Below are 19,399 nucleotides of genomic sequence, written 5' to 3' on the forward strand. Positions count from 1 at the left end.
GACAAAGGATATGAAAAGGAATTCCAGAAAGGTAAATAAAAATGGCCAACCTCACTAGTAATCAGGAAATGATATAGTTAAACATTTTATAATATCCTATATTGGTGTGGGTCAGGGGAAGGAGGTACATACACGCTCTATAGGAGTATGTCAATACAGCTGGGTTGGGAGTAATTTTTCAGCATCTATTAACATTTTTAAATGAATAAAACTTCAACATAACAATTCTACTTTCTGCTTACTACATAAGAGTTATATATAAAGACATGCACAGCAGCACTCCTTATATAAAGGCTAAAAGCTAGAAATAACCTAAATGTTGAGCAACTGGGAATTAACTGAATAGGCCATTGCTGAACACTGAATACAATGAAAAACTGGGTAAGATCTCCAAGACATTTAATAAAGGAGGAAGAACAGGCTGGAGGGATACATGGAATATGTGAACATACAACATAGCATACAGCATAACACATGTTAACAACTGTATACTTTTACAGGTATCTGCCCTGCGATGCAACGTCAATTGTTACAGGACGGGAATGATGTGTACACACCTGCTAACAGTACTACTGCTGAGAAGTATGGAGGAAGGATGATGTTCAAAAGGGACTCTACCCTTAGCTCTATGTATCCAGTTCTTACAACAAAACTCCACCACTGTATGTAATTTAAAGGTTTTAAATTTAATCAGCTATTTCAACATTCTGCCTAAAAATGACCAATGAAACATAGTATGACCTACTTCCAATATATTAAATATTTCTTTTCTGAGCTAGTATTTGTCGTTTAGTAACAATTACTTACCCCCAGGTAATGGCATGTCTTTATCTACATTGTTGTTCTCATAGTGGAATTCATAACCAAAATGCTTTACTCTCCTGTGTTTCAAGGATTTTTGAACTATATGAAGAGAAGAAAGTAAACGATTTAAGAGAAAAATATTTGCTTTCCTTTGTCAATTTCAAAGTCAAAATTGTGAGCTGGGATTCCCTGAGTAAAGGTAATTTTTGTTAACGGCTAAATTATTGTCTTTAATAAACCTAACCATTCTACCTCATCTCTGCTGTTCTTTTCAGTCTAAAATGGTAACAAACCCTTATAGAATTTCCCCCCATCAATCTGAAAGAGTCAAACATGGGCGCTGCCACTCACAAGACCATTTATGATGTGGAATGAGTCAGAGGAAATCTAATTTGCAAACATCTCCAGGAGGCTCTTCCTGCGTTGCCACTGTTGCGGCAGAGCGGGTGATCGTGCACAGGAAATGTGACTTAGGGGGAGAAGATCAAAGAAGATAATGTATGTGAAAGGGCTTATCAGTGTTAGCTCTACAAATGTCAGCTAATAAATATTAATCAGTTTGGAGCTTAAAATTGATAGCTATATAAGTGTCAATTTTATTAATGCTCCTAAGAATTATTGGTATGACTTGCCAAATATTAGATCTAGCCTACTTTCACTAATTTTGAGGAAATATTAGAAATTTTAATAAAGCAAAGGAGGAGGAAAAAAGAAGCAGTAACATGGCATTCTGCAAACATTAAATATCATATTTTAAAAATTTTACTTACCATTTTGATTCTCTATATCCTCTGTCCAGTTAATACTTTCCAAAAGCATTTTCTCATCCTCAGATGAAATAATTTCTTCTACTACCATGAGGCCTGGAGGTAAGGCCTGAAGCCCCAACTCTTTCCACTGTGCTGTGGGAAACCAAAACAAAATAGTCACATACAAAACTTAATGTTCCTAAATATACATAATTCTGCCCAGAGGCCATTTATCAGTTCATAAAATCCCCAACACTCATATTCAAAAATAAGAATGCTAAAGGCACATGACATAAGAAAACACAAAAACAAAGTCCAAGATAAAAATTATGATACATTTTATCCACTTTAATTACCAACGGCAAAACAGTATTTCCTTAAATATTATTTGATCAAGCTACTTTTAAATCTCACTAAGAAACAAGGTTTCTCTTAATATCTACAGTTTGCCTCTCCACTAAAAAGACAGACTCTCTCTAAATACTGAAAACAAAACTTTAAATGCTCATTTTTGCCCTTAGGTTCTTGACACTAGCTAAGGTTCAGTAACAGAAAAAGGTAAAACAACAAAAAACTTATCCTAAAGAAATAAAATGCCATTGTATGAAAAATTATTTGGTATGTATTAAAATAATTTAAGTCCCTGTGCCCTTCAAAGAATTAAGACAGGTTCAGCTGTGAAAGAAAAAGAGGAAAGAATTTACGACTAAAGGGAATAGTGTAATTCACATTTACCATTAGGGATCTCATCGTTCACGTTACAGATGTAACTTCTAAAGCTTTTCTGCTGAAGAGTTTTCATGCTTGAATCGTTTAATATAAAAATTCACAAAAATAATAATATAAATGTCTACTAGATTTTACTATTATTTCAGAAATACAAATAGTGAATTATCTAACCAATATTTATCAAGTGTTTATTATATATCAGGCATCATATTACTTATCCAAATCATGTAAGAAAAACTTTGGAGAAAATTCCTTAAAGGCAGGCAATTATAGTACAATTCATACTTAGTTTTCTAAAAAAATCTGAGAAAAAAAGAATTAAAAATACCCTTTTTTTGTTATTCAGCGGCTCTCTGGTAGTAGTCAAAACAAGTATCAAAAATTTGTGACACAGTTCTGTTCTCTATTCATTTCTACTAAGAATTATTTTCAAGGTTATAAACATGATAACGATAGTCCTGGAAGTACACCTAGATCTAATGTGGGATTTCAAATAAAGAACACTCCATAAATAAAGCATTTCCTGATTACAACTTACTCCCAAACCATTCAGTTTTCAAAAGCTGACCATAAACACAATACACAGATACTACAGTTTTTTAATCTGTAAAGCTTAAATCAGATTTTAAATTAAATACAGATAGATATTGAGAATTATAACTCCTAAAATATGTCTTTAAAAAGTCTTTAGAAAAAATAAATAAATAAATAAATAAATAAATAAATAAATAAATAAATAAATAAATAAATAAAAAGTCTTTAGAAGTTTCTTCTGCATCCCATTTTACAAAAACAGAAATTCGGTCAGATGATATTCACCTGCCCATCTCAAGGGTATCTGAACAAAACATTAAATTACCTAAATAGGTAAATGAATACAATGAGAGACCAGATGTCTACATCAAAGTTCATCTCAATACATCTAATTTCCATGGGACAGTGGTGAAAAGATACAATGATCTCTGCAGCAGTTCTGTAGATCAGTCTATAAAGCTGTTATTTAATTACCTTAAATGAAATTCAATTAAAAAATCTATTCCTAAATCACACGGTCATGTTGGACAGTGCAGCTATGAATGTAGGAACACTGCCACCATTGCAGGAAGTTCCTTGGACACTGCCACTGTGAAGCTTTAGGGCTCTCTGGTGCCTACAGGTGTTCCGCCATCGATGGCACACTTGGCACACAATCATTCGGATCACAATGAATTCTTAAGTGATTAATTGCAAGCTTCTAAGTAGACTCTATAAAATTGGTAATCTGAATCCCCAGCATTGAATTTGAAAAATGCAATTAGGTAGCAGGGTTCCAAAATAAGCACCATGGATAATAAATATACCATTAGGGTGGTAGGTTCAGCCCCTTCTAGGCAGGCTATGTTTAATGTAACATGGCCCTTTGCCTGGCACATACCAGGTGCATACAGAGTGTTTGTCAGACAAAAAGGAGCTGCCTAAGGAAGTTCTGTTATTGTTTCATAATAGCCACACCTCCTAACTTAGGTATGAAAAGAAAACACACAAAAGAAACAACTACTTTTTATAAGATGCCTGTATACTGATACCTTTCTCCACAAAATTCAAGTACAGAATGATCTTTTGTCCTAAATCATCCACTATTTCTTTTCCGTTGAGGGTGACATAGGCTTTCTTGGCTTCTTCTGCAGTTCTGTATCTCACAAATGAGTAAGGCTTATGAGGTGGCATTAGGAGAGCATCCACCAGCCCATACTTCTCTAACACTGGGAGCAGCTGGTTCCTACTCACACCGTTACCCAACCCACCATTGGCGACAACCAGGCTCTTTAAAAAAACAAAAAAAGGAAAAAAATGAGCAATTAATATCAATCCATTTATTTTCAAATAAGATAAAATAAGATTATTTTTACATAACATTTCCAGGCAGCCTGGGTGGCTCAGGGGTTTAGCGCCACCTTCAGCCCAGGGCATGCTCCTGGAGACCCAGGATCCAGTCCCATGTCAGGCTCCCTGCATGAAGCCTGCTTCTCCCTCTGCCTGTGTCTCTGCCTCTCTCTCTCTCTTTCTCTCTCTCTCTTTCTGTGTCTCTCATGAATAAATAAATAAAATTAATTAATTAATTAATTAAATATTTCCACAAAGGTGTAATTAAGATGGGTAAAAAGGTTTCCTTACGGTAGTTATTTGGTTTTCTAATTTCATACATACTATATAAACCATATATTAAATATTGTGGATTAAAAAGTACACCTATGTTATAAATATTGATTTTTAAATTAGCCTTTGCAGTAAAATATTCCTTTCCTAATGGCCGTACATACAAATTAAAAGGTCACATTTATTACTGCTTATAAGTTCAACACAATGAAAGAGAAATAGGAAGGAAACAAGAAATAGGAGTTACCTAATACTTACTTTTTGCCAGACCATACTATATGCTTTCACCTACTTTCCTGCTTACTTCCTGCCATTTGCAATCCTGCACTAAACTTTATTCAAGGGATTTGCTTGGGGGGAAAAGTTTCCTATTTTTTTTCTGCTGCATATGGCCCAGCACCTCTTGTGAACATTCTACACAGTGTTAACATTTTTAATTTACAATCTATGACTCCTAAAAACTTTGTAGCATAAGAAAAGTAAATCATTATCAGTTTTATTGTTTATATCAGGTATTGACAAATTAGGCTTCACAGGCAAGTCTCTGTCACATACTCTTTGTTTTCATTTTCAACAACTCTTTGAAAATATAAAATTCATTCTTAGTTTACAAGCCAGATTTGACCGGGGGACAGTACTTTGCCAACCCGATTTATACAAAGCTGGAGATCAGAACATAATGTATTTGTTTCATATATACCAAATGGGAATATCTAGAACCTTGTTTTAAAAGAATGTAATAGAATTATTATAAAACTGGATAAGAAAAGTAAAGCTCTGTGCTGTCATGAAAGAGCCAATACTTTCTATGAATGCAAATACACACATACACATGATGAACAAATATACTAATGATATAAAACATGGTATAAAATTCAGTCTAAGATGGCTTGCCTTGAACCTCGCTGAATAGGGTTTATAAATTAAAGTACTAAAATAATTTGATTATATGCAGCCACAGTTACAAAAACATTTCTATATTCCCAAATCTAAGGAATTGCAAAGGTGTTATAAATGTCAAGGGTGACTGCCCCATCTAGAAATTGAGGAGCATGGTGAGGTATGACTTGAGGAATACTAGTGCCCCTCCTCAAAGATGTCCCTCTAAATGATCTATGGGCAATTCTAAAGGCAAACCACACAAAAACAAGTGCAGTGGGGGAAGAAAGTGAGGAATTTATTACCTGTTGCATGTGAGTCACACAATATAATTAAAAGCAATAATTGTCTTATTTATAATTCTTTAGGTAAGCAATTTTCTCAATAATATGAAGTAGAGAATTCAGAGGGTTTTTTAAGTTCTCTAGTCCTGACAATCTTAAGACACTGCTCTAGAAAAATCTTACAATGGCTATAAATTTAGACAAAGACACATATACTTATAACACATCAGGAAAAGACCATTTGTTCTCCCCTGGATAGATAATATGTAATTGGAGGTCCTTCTATAATTTTATTCATTTCTTTTAAAAATATTGTGGAGAGGAGATCCCTGGGTGGCGCCGCGGTTTGGCGCCTGCCTTTGGCCCAGGGCGCGATCCTGTCGACCCGGGATTGAATCCCACGTTGGGCTCCCGGTGCATGGAGCCTGCTTCTCTCTCTGCTTGTGTCTCTGCCTCTCTCTGTTTCTCTGCGTGACTATCATAAATAAATAAAAATTTTAAAAAATCCATATTTAAAAAATAAATAAATAAATAAATAAAAATAAAAATAAAAATAAAAATATTGTGGAGAAAAAAACCATCATGCCCAAATGAGAAAACAATTTAGAAGCCATGAATATGAGATTATAGCTTCTAGAAATCTAAAACAAAAACAGATCTACTAGAAACAGCTTCAAAGGCAGAAAAGAAATTTAACCCATTTCTTTCCTTACACTTGTCTTCACAACTCTAGAAGGAAGGAGCAGAGAGATTATGTCAGTTTAATCTTCTGAATGCCTCACAGCCTCAGTGGCTTTTGGCAGAAATAGTAGAGTCTGTGCAGGCATGTTACTTCTATCTATTATGTGTTCTATCCTCTTTATAAAAATTTGGTTTAATTCTCGGAAGTCATTAGTACTGTGTTTAATCTAGGCATGGGCCTATTACCTGCTAAATTTAAATCTCCCTCAGTAGGGACGCCTGGGTGGCTCTGTCGATTGAGCATCTGACTCTTGCTTTCAGCTCAGGTTGTGACCTTGGGGTTGCAAGATCAAGCCCCATGTTGGGCTCTGAGCTCAATAAGGAGTCTGCTTGAGATTCTCTCTCTCCCTCTCCCCCACTCTCCACTCTCTTTCTCTCTAAAATAAACAAATCTTTAAATAAATAAGTAAATAAATCTTCCCTAACAGAGTATTCATTTCTAAAACTATGATGCAGTACAGAAAACAGTGTAACATGATATAAGGGAAGACCACTGGTCTGAAACCCAAGTTTTAATCCTAGCTTCACCTTCTCTAGGACATGTGTTCAGCCATTGGTTAGATGGCTGATCTTCCTTCTTACCCTTCAGGACCAGAAAAAATACTTTATATTCACATAGAATTTTAATGACTAGTAAGCACTGTCACACACTTGCTCTAGAATATAAATGTCTTTATAAACAAAGAAAGCTGAGATCAAAGGGACTGTTCATGTCCAAATAAGCGGAGAAACTAAGAGTTAAACTAAGTTGTTCTGAACTCACAGTCCCAGACATCTCACAGTCCCTCATAAATATAATTGATATATAATATATTGTAATATTATAAATATACATAATTGAATGATTGCATCAGAAAATGAAAAGGCTTTGTAAATAAGGTCTAATAAATTAAAAATGTTTTGTTGCATGTAATTGAAATCACTTACAACAAAAATGAAGTTAGGAATAGAGGGGAAAAGATTGCATTAGGATACAAAAGATTGAACTTCAGTTTTCTAAAGCACATACCACCTGTCTTAGTCCTCTAACCCATCATATAAGAATTCCCTAAGGAATTAAATATATTAATGAACAGAAGTATGCTTTGTAAACTCTACATAGTTATACAGTGTTTCTGTTATTAACATATACCCACAACTTCCTCTAGTTCAACCAACAGGGTCAATGGAAATTCAAATTATGCCTCTCAAAATTGAAAGTCAGCAGGTCCTGTCACATGTACACTGAATAAAAATGTAACACATGACTGAACTCTGAGCAATTATTAACAAACAGGACTCATAGCACATTAACATGGCAACAAGATTACATTGAACCAGTAACAGTTTTAGGTTACCTGAGTGGCGTAGGATACTGTCTCAATGCCTTCATGTCTCAGCAAAGTGTGCCTGGCTTTAATCTGTTTCCTTAAGAACTTCTTCTCGGTTTTACTGAGTTTGTAATTACTTTGACTGTTGCTGTCCATGGCAATACTGGCGTGGGGGGGCGGGGGGGCAGGGGAGGGAGGAGATACAAAATGTCAACTTTAAGAATCCTAAAGGGAATTATAACAATGCTATTCACATATTCTATAGTTTGTAAGTATTTCTATGTGACCATTTTTTAAAATGCTTACTTTACTTTTCACCAACCAAAAGAAGTGAAAACAAACAGATGCCTGAACCACAAAGGAATATTTAAGAACAAATAACAGCATCTCTGGGGGTTCTACTATAAGCTCTGATGCTTTAGCTCCATTAAATGCACTATATTATCCATAGGTGATATATCCCCTTACTTGTGAAGTCCTGGGTAAAATGTACCACAGACAAGTTTCACAAACACAAGGTTAGAAAAGAAAAAAAGAGAAAGATTCCATTTACATAAAGCTCAAAACCCAAGAGTAAGTCATATATTGTTTAAAAATACACATACAGCAAAATGCCAAGAAAAGTAAATAATAAACATGGAATTCAGGACTGAAGTTATTTCTGGGGGAGGAGAAGAATGTGATATAAAAGGGACATACAAGATCACCAAAGATATTTCTTAAGCTATATGGTGATCTAGGTGTTTTGTTTTTTAAGCTAGACATATTATTTATATGTATATATAAATATATATATATATCTGTATCTATAATTTTTTAAATACAGATTTAAGATCCCCATAGAGCTGTGTTTTCCTTCTAAAACATGCCAGTCAGCAAGTAGTTACTGAACACTTTCCCAAAAAGGCCTTCACACTCTACATCGTGCCTATTTACTGTAGCCACAGAATTCAACATAATTTGTGATGATTTGCATTTGGTAGTTTAATCTCCCCCTCAGGATATACAGTCCAAGAAAGGGAAAAAGAAACAATCACTTAAATTCAGGAGACACATAGAACTCCCATCAAATTCAACAAAAGCAGGCTAACACCAAAACATATTGTAGAGGAATCTAGACATAGTAGGAGCTCAACAAAAATTTGTTGAAGGGACAAATGAATGATAATGGGCAAATACACGTGTGCCCATTTTTGGTCCCCGCGCTCTGCAGCCTACAACTTTAATACACAGTTTATGCTTTCAACAAGTTTATAAGCTAGTTGAAGAAAACAAACACTAAACAATGAAAGAATAGCATATCTTGATATAATTGTTAACTGTAGAGTCTGTCCATGTGACGTGAATTAGAAAAAAAAAAGATTGCTGTTAACTGGAAAAATCTGGGAGAACTTCAAAACAGAAGTCGACTTGAGTTGATCACTGAAGGGCAAGAGGAACACAGAGTCATCTGGAAGGGAGGCATCCAGTGAGGCAATAAAGAGCAGGAGCTAAAAACAGAAATGGATGTGTCTGGCAAAGACAGCGAGAGGTACGCAAAATTTTTTTAGAGCAGAAACTGTTGGCTGATCCACTGATCCCACTCTTCACCCACTTGAAAATCCTCAAAAGTTAGCAAACAAAATAAATTTAGGAAGTTAAATAAAATCATAATCCAAAACAGCTCATAAACAGCAAAAACTCCAATTACTAATTTTTACGTCCAGAGAGAAGATGCTGAGTCGACTGGAAGAATAGCCAATGGCTAGCTCAACTGATACACAGGGTGCGTGTGAGGAGCTGGAGCCAGCTCAGCAGGCCGTCAGACAGCTTTCCAGGGGAGCGAGAGGCAGGAGCAGCTACACTCATGTGGCCTGGCAAGGAGAAACTATGGGCTAATCCAGCCTGTGTGGAGACTGTGAGAAGAAAGGATAAAGGGAGATGGGGGAAAGACAAGAGAAAAGTTCTAGTACCTTCAGTAGGACTTGCAGATGACTGAGACATGAGGGAAAGGGGAAACAGAGGTCCCTTACTAACAGGACAGAGCTTGAGTGACCGAGAGACCAACAATGTCATTCCAAAACTGGAAAGTCAGAAGAGGTCAGGAAGAGGTAGACAGTAACGAGTAAGGGAGGTCATGAGTAGGACATAGGATACAGCAGGTTTGAGGCACTGGTGGGGTACAGTTTCAATGTCTGCCTGGCAGGTAACAATATGAAGTAGCCAAAAGGAGAACTCAGGTTAGAAAGCTTTTGGTGTCATTAGACAGGAAGACGGCTGAACAGGTATTTTTGACATTGCACTAATTATATTTGTTCTAATATTTGGCCCCTTCCATTGGACTCTGAGCTCTTTAAGGACAAGGATTAAACCATAAATGTTTAACCCCCGGAGCCTCCATGAGTGTTAGAAGACAGTATAACACAGTGTCTAGGGGTCCAGGTTCTACACTCAAATATCAGCTCTACCACTTACTAGCTATACAATCCTGTGTGAGTTATTTCTGTGCTTGGGTTTCCTCATCTGTAAAATTGGGCTAATAATGCCTGTTCTTGGCACATAACTAAACCTAAACCGTGCACTAAAAAACATGACCAAACTCTACCATGGCTTCTAGCAGCATAAAGCCTTGTCCCTATGATGTTCCCAGCTTCCCCATTACAATGTCTGCCTGAGAAAACTGAACTGCCAGGAAGTTTTACTATTTGTTCTAGCAACACCTGCCAATAGGACCCTGATCTCCCTTTCTTAGAGCATTTACTAAAAGGGGACTACAATTGTGAATAGGTAGCTCTTGCAACTCAGAAGTATCTCTCTCAGAACCCATGTGTGGCTCAGTCAGTTGGGCATCTGACTCTTGATTTTGGCTCAGGTCATGATCTTGGGGTCCAGGGATCGAGGTCCGTGGCAGGCTCCACACTCAGGGGGGAAATCTCCTTGAGATTCTCTCTCTCCTCCCTCCTCTGCCTCCACTCACATGCTGTCTCTCTCTAAAATGAATAAATCTTTAAAAAAAGAAAAAAAGTATCTCTCTCATGGACCTGAAAGCCACTCCTCTGAAACGTAATCATCAGGAAGGATAGGGCCTGTTTCTCATAGGATAGAATCTTAACTATTATAACTGCTGGCTAGCAAACACAGGTGGCCTAACTGCATTTGCAATGACCAACCCTTTGTGATTTTTCACTTCTCTGACTCTACAAAGCCCCTACTCTGCCCCCACCCCATTCTACCTTTAAAACACCCAAATCATTTCTCACAAATTGGAATGGAGCTCAGCTCTTTCCCCTACTGTCAAGAGTTACTAAATAAAATGTTTTCTACACTTTAATGTCTGGCTGGCTGTGTTAAACTCTGACACTATCTCATAAATTTGCCAAAAGTATTAAATATGTCTACTAATCAATTGTTGATAACTTCCAGAAAAGCCAGATTAGAATGAATTAAGAAGACAAAGTAAAGCTGAGGGCTCTCAAAGGAACTATCTTATTGTCATTGTATTCCAAAGATGATTCCATCTTTGGAATGGCATCTTGCAAACAAGAGATGAATGCACCAAAAATTCTTTTCTTAATATGTCACATGAATAAAGACTGCAAAGTGGAAGAAATAAGAAAGACAGGATGCTGAATATATCCTTTTAAAAGTATGACACTAAGAGCCCAGTACCAGCAGATGGAGCCTCATGATCACATTCTGTCCTCTCTTCCTTCTTCCCTTTCAAAGACAAATCCAGATGGCTCTGAAAGCCCATTTGTTCCCCATTCCAGGGACTTAGCAATGTGCTGCCCCAGGAGGTCTGAGTCACCTCAACAAAAGGAATAGCCTGATACCAGCTGCTGAGGTCTGGAGGTACCCCTTTCTAACAAGGACACATCCCTGGCCAAGAAATTTCTACGACTGCACAAAGGTTTGGATTCTCCATGGCACGTCTGTAGAAGTGTTACAGGATGTGACGGGAGTGACGTCATTATTTACCAGATAAAGCATTAGCCATACTGAGTCCAGTCTAATAAAAGACAGTCTAAGCACTCTCTGTAGGATAACACGAGGTTAGAGATCACACAGACTCTGCTACTAAGTTTAATCCCAACATACCCTATTGGAGATTGCCCTATGTGGTAATAGTAATGTGTGATCCTGCCCGACCTGAACAAAAGAACATCCATAATGCAGGAAAGCAGTATAGAAAAATGTTCCTGTGCTTGTAGGTAAATTTTGCTTAATTAACAGCTAAAGTTAGAAAGAACTTAAATTCCTCTCAGATGAGACCTGTTTATAAAATACAGCACAGGTATAAAGAGTATACATATAAATCTCTAGAACAAAAAAGAAATTAGTGATATGGGTTGGCTCCAGGAAAGGGAAATGGGTAGACTAGTACAGGAATCAGAGGGAGATTTCTTCTGTCATAACTTTTGAATTTAGTAGCTATTCAGATTGCACTGCCTACTAAAAAAGGAAATAAAATTTTAAATAATTAGAAAAAATTTACTCCATCCCTGGTCGTCTCACCCTGTTTTAATTCCTTTAAGAACACCTATTCTGTATTTTCTTATGCCTCATTAATTTATTTTCTCTATTTCTCCTCTAACTTAACCAGAAAATAAACTATGAAACAGAGATTTTGTCTGTATTATTCACCCTGGAGCATTCAGCACCTAGAACAGGACCTAGCGACAAGCAGCCATCCCACAAACGTTTACTGACCACACGTAACCTACCTTGCCTTCTTATCTCCTAAACCACGTCAGGATTCTGAGTTTGGTGACCCCCTTCAACGCTCTATTACTTGGTGTGTACCTCTCTCTCTGCCATTTTCAGGTTGTATTATAATCACCTGTTTGGGTGTCGGGCTAGCCCAGAAAACTGTCGTCTGCTTGAGGTCCCAGACCGGAGCGCCTGGCGCACAGCAGGAACTCGGTAAACGTCTGTTAAATAAACTTGGCTGAAACCGCACCCTGACACTCCGAGGACCAGAGAGCGTCAGGGAGTACTCAACACAAGCACCGCCACGGCAGCTGTGTGACCGCCGCGGGGCCAGCACAGGTCAGGGCAGCCCCGACAGCGCCGGACGAACCCCGCTCGGGCTGCGATCGCCCGTCCCCCACCCCAAAGGAGACAGAGGAGCGGCAGAGACGCCGCGTGAGCATCCGCACCGAACACCAACAGGGCCGTGCCCACGGACCATCCCAGGGGCCCGCTCCCGCCATCCCTGCCCTCGTTCTGTCCTCGGGCACAGGCGGGTGAGGCCGACAGGAGAAGGCGGGGTCGCAGCCATCCCGCCCGCCAGGATGAAGCGCCATATATCTCTGCCGTGGCTCAGGCGGGTCTCTCGCCACGCCGGTACCCGCTCCCCTTCGCCAGCCTCACCATTGTGTCCCCGAAAGCCTGGGCGCCGCCATGTTGGAGGAGACAGCACTACATTTCCCATGAGTCTGCGGGGCGACGAAAGGCACTCCCACAACCCCCTTCGCCGCCCGGCGGTCCTCGTCTCTGGCGCGGCCTCGAGGCTTCCGCGCGTGAACAGCTCTGCCTTACGGCGAAGATGTGGTCGTCGTATTTACGGCAAGAGTGAGGGCCCGGAGCGCGTCTGACTTCTGGTAGCTCCGCACAGGGATGCTATCAAGGCGGTTGTGCCCCTCGGTCGCGCAGTGATGCCCGCCTCCTGAATCTTCTTGGAGGAACAAGAGAAGGGCCTGGGGTCTGAAGGAGACGTCGCGCGGGCGACGGAGAGGAGAGGGAAGGTGCATGAACGTGGCAATGAAGGGGGCAACCACGCGGCAACAGGACGGTCTGCGGAGGCCGCGGAGGGTCGTAGGGCGGGAAAGATGGGTTTCGCCAAGTCGCGGAGGATGCTCGTACTGAGAGAAACCGTTCTGGTCTGCAGGTCTGTGGGGGCGCCTGGAGGAAATGGAGTTCTTGAGCAGAGAGCGGCTGGTGGAAGGCGGGAGGAGACAGAGAAGGAAGGAGACGAGCAAACTGGCGCGAGGCCCAAGTACAAGGTAACACAGTGAGTAGGACCCAGCAGGGGCCAGAAGACGCGGGAGCGGATGGTGATTAGCCATGCCCTCGCCCTGATGTCCTGTGTGGGACGTGAGTGTACTGTCCCCGTGCCCCGGTGAGCTATGTGAGTGCAGGGAAGAGAAGGGGAGAAAATCACGCCCGCAGAGCAGCGGTGGGGCCCCCGGGCGGACCCTGCCCCTGGAAGAACAGCTCCAACCGGAGTGCTGTGCAGTGGAGGCATGACTTCCACGGAGCCTCCTAGGTTAGGAGGAGGAAAGAACAGAAGTCCAGGGAGAGAGAGTGAGGCTGGGGCTGGATTGCAACAGTTGCCCGCTGGAGACGGTCAGATCAAGCACACTCCCCAGCCACAGAAGACAGGATAGGGGAAACCTGCTCCATCTCCCCATTGTGTCCTTGCTTGTGCATCACCGGATGTCTGCAGAAGCATGCTCCTCTAGGACCTGCTGCGATGGTGGACATGTTTGTTGTCCAGTAAGGTGGCTGCTGACCATGTGGCTTTCAAGCATTTCAAATGTGGCTAGTACAAGTAAGGAACTGAATTTTGAACTTTTAAAATTTTTATGTGGTTTTAATTAACTAACTTAAATTTAAATAGATGCATGTGTCTGGGGGCTACCAAACTGGACAACAGTGTAAAATATCCCATTGGCCAAATTCAATGAATTCATCTCCCCATCCACCCTGCTTGAAGGTACTGAAGATTTTAAAGCTTTTGAACTTCTTAGCCTCTGTGAAACTACCTTGGTTCTGTGAGTTCTTTCCACACATTGTGATCACTTGTTTTCAGAGGTTTTCACTAGCTTGACTTTCTCTTTCTACAATCAAACAGAAGCAATTCTTCAGGCTTTGCAGTTGACAGTCTTCTCTTATTCTGTAGTATTTCCGCATCTGCTGCCCCAGAGTTTGAGAGATTTGTGAATCATTCCTTAATCTTTTATCTTCAGCCCTGATTTTGCTTTAGGAGGCAGTTTGGTTTAGGAAAAATAATATGGGCATTGGGGTATGACCTGACACAGAAACCGCAAAACACCATTCACCTTTTGGGATTTATATAATAATTACTATAAAGTATCTATTAAATGGTTCTTCATTCTTTTTCTATCCTTCTGATTTTGAGTTACAAGCACATATTTCCAACCACCCACAGTCCATCCTTGCCTCCATATCCTTAGAAAAAGTTAGAGACACATAAAATTTTGCATGAAATTGATTTCATACAGGCCCTTATCTTTTACTTGGGATATTGCATGGATCGTTCTCCCAGAGAAGATGACTCCCTGAAGTGATTTTCAGCTATGTTAAGGCCCTGTTTTATTCATTGTGTAACTCCAGTGTCTTCCATAATCTTGTAATAATAGAAATCTGATAAATGTTGAGCTGAAAAGAAACTTAATTTGAAGATAGAATTCATCTTCACCAGCTTTACATGGTGATCTATAGTAATTTCTCGAAGGTTTTAAATGCTGAACTAATGACTCTTTCCTTAGTAAAAGTCACCTCAGCTTCTTAGTAGGTGCAGTCCTCTGTGTGACAGGTACAGAGGTTGGCAAGATTTTTCTACAAAGGACCAGATAATTTTTCATCTTTGTAGCCACACATGGTCTCTGGTCACATATTCTTTTTTTGCTTCATTTTTTGTTTGTTTTTAAACAACCCTCTGAGAATCTAAAAACCTTCCTTAGCTCCCCTGGCTTATGCCAGCAGGATTTGGTTCGTGGGCTATAGTTTTCTGACCCCTGAACCCACTGGAACACAGAGATCTGTCCCACAGCAGAGTTCCAGAAATTAAGGCTAGGAGTAACATATCATTCAGGATTGCTTTCAGTTGCCAGTGACAGTAAAATAGACAGACTGCTTCTTTAAAAAAAAAAAACGTTATTCTTCCTCAACTGACAATTCATCCAGACAAAAGCAATCACTAGTATTTGTTCTACTGTTCAAAAATGTCATCAAGAACTCAGGTGTTTCCTACTCTCCTGCTCCACCACCCTTTGCAGGTAGACTTTTCATTCTCATTCTTGATGTCTCCTATTACAGGTAGCTGCTGCTGCTCCAGATATCTTGTCCCCATACTAGTGTCTCTACCTGGGAAAAAGGAGCAGAATCTGTCTTTTCATCAAGGAAATGAAGTTCACAGTGGACTCCTCCTTGTTTCTTTCATCATACATGGGGGTTCATATTATGGTAGGCAGAATAATGGACCCCAAAGATATCCATCCACACTCTTATCCTTGGAACCAATGAATATTCAGGAATAATTAAGTTTGCAAACCTCAAAACAGAGTATCTAGGGGCTGCATAGAACCACACAATTCCTTAAGAATAGAACATCCAACCCTCTGGTTCCCTTTCCCATCGGATCTATTCGCTAGTCTTGGTGGTTGTAAAAGGAGAAAAAAGAACAATGAAGCCAGCCTCCCAGTGCTTACAGTCTGGCATATAGCTTTTGGGCTGTTTCAAACGAGATCTGAACTTAAAAAAAAAACAAAACAGTATCTACTCTGGCCAGAGCAAGAGAAATAGAGCAGAAGAAATAAAAAAAGATTCCAAGTGTTAAGGATTCAACACACTGTTACTTTGTCAGAGAGGTAAGAGTCTGTGTGCAGGGTCTGGAGAGAAGCATCTGTAAGCTCGATGTAGCCCCCAGCTGATAGCCAGCAAGTAAGTGGGGACCTCAGTCCTACAACCACAAGGAACTGCATTCTGCCCACACTCTGTATAATTTTGGAAGCAGATCCTTCCCACAGTATCCTGATCAGGTCCCAGCCAACTGACACTTTAATTCTGACCTTATAAAACTCAGAGCAAAAAAAACAAGTGAGCCAACCCAAACTTCGGGCCTACAAAACTGTGGGACAGTTATCTGTGCTAATTTGTTAGAGCAGCAATAGAAAACTATTACACGTGCTTACTAGTCCAGTCAATCACTAGCTAATGGGAGTGGGATTGCCATGGCAGCTTTAGGCTAGTCATGCTTAATTCCATGGGTCTGAGATGAGGCCTATCCTCCCTGTGATCAAGAAACCTGGATAGAATACACTCTACCTGGAGAAAAGTAAAATTAGGGTTCTATTAGCCAGAAAAACAGGAAAACAGCTGTTGAGTAGACAAGTAACAGCATACTCCATAAGTGGGTTAAGCACTTGATCCAGCTGGATTTATCTCAAAACCTGAGAAAGAGAGACACCTGGGTGGCTCGATAGTTGAGCATCTGCCTTGGCTCAGGGCATGATCCCAGCATCCTGGGATCAAGTCCCACATCGGGCTCCCAACAGGGAGCCTGCTTCTCCCTCTGCCTCTCTCTCTCTCTCTCATGAATAAATAAATAAAATCTTTAAAACAAAAAACCCCAAGAGAGGGATGCTGGAAGGATGAGCAATATTATAAATGAATAAAGCATTGAAAGGTAGAATTTTAGTAGTATTTTGTATTTACTTCAAAATTCCTCAATCAGAAAATATTGAAGATGTTCCCAGTAGTCCCTGATTATATATTTACTGTGGTTCCAAATTGTGATTTCATTTCACTGCAGTTTCAGAATTAATTCCTATATTTAGGAGGTTTCTAATTTCCCTTCCTTCCAACCCAGACTGTTGGTTTTTGGCTACCTTCTGGCTTTTTCCCCACTTGTCCCCAGTGGCAAGTATACTACTTTTTGCACTTTTTTTTTTCTCCCACTTGTTGTTTAAAAAAAACCACAACTTTCCTTTCTCAATTTTTCCACTTACTCTTCTGCTATTTATTTTTTCCCTCCTAGGTAAATGACAAGTTTGTATCAAATTACAAGTTTCCTTTCCAAACTTTTGTCTCTGATGCTTCCCGGATTGCTGTCTTTAAACTCTCCCAAGAATGCATTATGTAAAACCATTTGATGTTCACGGTGACATTTCAGGATGGAATGCATTATTCATGCTTTGATGATAAAAATTCAATGAAAAGTTTGCAGTTTTGTTAATCATATGGTGAAAGAATTCCCGTACAGTAATTAGAGGCAAAAAGAAAAGAGAAAAGAAAGGGGACCAGTCTTCAATTTGTTATATAAAATATAAACCATTGCTTGGATTGGTGGTTTTTTTTTGGTCAGCTGTAAAACATAAGACTTTACCAGTAAAACATTAATTTTGTTTTTGTTTTGTTTTTTAAGATTTTATTTATTTATTCATGAGAGACACAGAGAGGCAGAGACACAGGCGGAGGGAGGAGAAGCAGGCTCCGTGCAAGGAGCCCGATACGGGACTTGATCCTGGCACTCCGGGATCACACCCTGGGCCAAAGGCAGGCGCTCAACCACTGAGCCACCCAAAAACATTAATGTTTTAAGGCCCTCCTTCCCACAAAATGGTTTACTTATTCTTGAGGCTGAAGACCTGCTGCTTCACAGAATACTTATTTGCAACATATTTCTCAGGTAGAAGAGAATAAAGAGCAGATAACTGAGGATACAGGGAAATCTTTGAGGTGGCCAGAGGACTGGGATTTGTGGTTTACAAATGTTATGGTCAAATGAAGCAACTTCTTAAAAAGGTTTCCCTTTACAAGAATTTAAAACATATCCTAAAAACTTATAAACAATTCATTTTAAAATGTTAACTTTGATGGCTTTATACTATCATTAATCTCTCAAAAACACACCAAAATAAAGAGATAATTGCCTCAAGACAGCAGGCTTCATCATTAACTGCACTGGATGTAAAGCCGTATTTCAGTATCATCTTCATGATCATTTCTAATTTGGGGGATTTCTTGTTAGATCTGGTTAGATGGTCTTAGCTTTATCTTCATGGCTAACAAAGACTGCCTTCTTGCCAGAAGCAGCAATTCTGCCATTTTCTGTTAGTTGGGCTGATTTATCTTTATTCACCTTCATTATAGGGACAACTTGTCCCTTTAAAAACAAACAAACAAACAAAAAACAGTTTTTGGATTATGTAAGCACTTACCAGGCACCAAAATCATGCCTTGCTTCAGTTAAAGGAGGGAAGGTACCCATGGCAGCTCCTCTGCCTGAGAACTCCCACTCCGCTCTTCTTTTAGAGTATCTAAGTCTAAAACATGTGACAACTCAACACGCAGGCCTGATAGGAAGCCTCCAGTACACTGTGAGTGAAGTTTAACTTGCTTTGCATGAAACTGTAAATAGAGTTTTGAACATCTTCCAGACACTCGCAGCCTTGCAGCCTGCACATTAGAAGCCACAGCACTGGGGCATGTTTCTCAGAGTGGCCTGTAGACTGGCCACCATCAGCATCACTGCAGTACCTGTTAAAAACGAAGAATTCCAGACCCCAGTAGACATGAGTCAGCTAAAGCAAATGTAAGTTTTAATAGCTTCTCTGAACCCAGTGCATTATAGTGTGCATTTCAAAATCTCTGCAGCCAGGGCCTAGCATTCTGCATGTGTAACAAGCTATCCTGCTGCTTTTACAAATGTTTAACCATCGAAAAATTTTGTATATTCATCAACATAGAGCTCTTTAAAAATCTACCCCAGAATGACAAATGACCAGGTTTCTAATATTTTGGGGATTTATTTTAGGTAAAATGTTTTCATTATATAAGGTATCTGGGACCAAGAAACCAAATGGTACAGCACTCCAATTATTAAATTATTACAGAACCTGTGAAATGAATGTCTCCAAACAATTCTAGGGGCACTTCAGAGGCTCTAGTGGTTAAGCATCTGCCTTCAGCTCAAGTCATTCTCTCTAGGTTCTTGCATCCAGCCCCACATCAGACTCCCAGCTCAGCGAGGAGTCTGCTT

At 39.6% G+C, this 19,399-nt stretch overlaps 2 protein-coding genes and 1 non-coding gene across 9 annotated transcripts in view; 2 read left to right on the forward strand and 1 right to left on the reverse strand.

The window, feature by feature from the left end:
- Positions 1–13,020, reverse strand: part of ALKBH8 (alkB homolog 8, tRNA methyltransferase) — a 55,979-nt gene extending 42,959 nt beyond the window's left edge. The window contains exons 1-6 of one of the 3 annotated variants that reach the window (XM_055306765.1): positions 12,985–13,020; positions 12,452–12,542; positions 7,660–7,795; positions 3,848–4,085; positions 1,575–1,706; positions 808–903 (exon numbers count right to left, since the gene is read on the reverse strand). In XM_055306765.1, the coding sequence (XP_055162740.1) occupies positions 808–903; positions 1,575–1,706; positions 3,848–4,085; positions 7,660–7,788 (595 nt within the window). In that variant the 5' untranslated portion in view covers positions 7,789–7,795; positions 12,452–12,542; positions 12,985–13,020. Of the gene's footprint in view, positions 1–807; positions 904–1,574; positions 1,707–3,847; positions 4,086–7,659; positions 7,796–12,335; positions 12,425–12,451; positions 12,543–12,984 lie in introns of those variants that run through there. The other 2 variants (XM_055306764.1, XM_055306766.1) reach the window with 2 other exon arrangements.
- A 499-nt stretch (positions 13,021–13,519) lies between these two features.
- ELMOD1 (ELMO domain containing 1) overlaps positions 13,520–19,399 on the forward strand; it is a 93,785-nt gene continuing 87,905 nt past the window's right edge. For 4 of the 5 annotated variants that reach the window (XM_055305461.1, XM_055305464.1, XM_055305462.1 and 1 more), the window contains exon 1: positions 13,873–14,164. The gene's annotated coding sequence lies outside the window, so the exon portion shown is untranslated. Of the gene's footprint in view, positions 13,617–13,872; positions 14,165–19,399 lie in introns of those variants that run through there. The other variant, XM_055305458.1, reaches the window with a different exon arrangement.
- LOC129497983 (small nucleolar RNA SNORA61) lies at positions 15,973–16,104 on the forward strand. The gene has a single exon (XR_008662029.1). It is a non-coding gene; the product is annotated as a small nucleolar RNA SNORA61 (small nucleolar RNA).

The sequence above is a fragment of the Nyctereutes procyonoides genome, unplaced genomic scaffold, assembly GCF_905146905.1.
Source record: "Nyctereutes procyonoides isolate TBG_1078 unplaced genomic scaffold, NYPRO_anot_genome, whole genome shotgun sequence".
Lineage (NCBI taxonomy): Eukaryota > Metazoa > Chordata > Mammalia > Carnivora > Canidae > Nyctereutes > Nyctereutes procyonoides.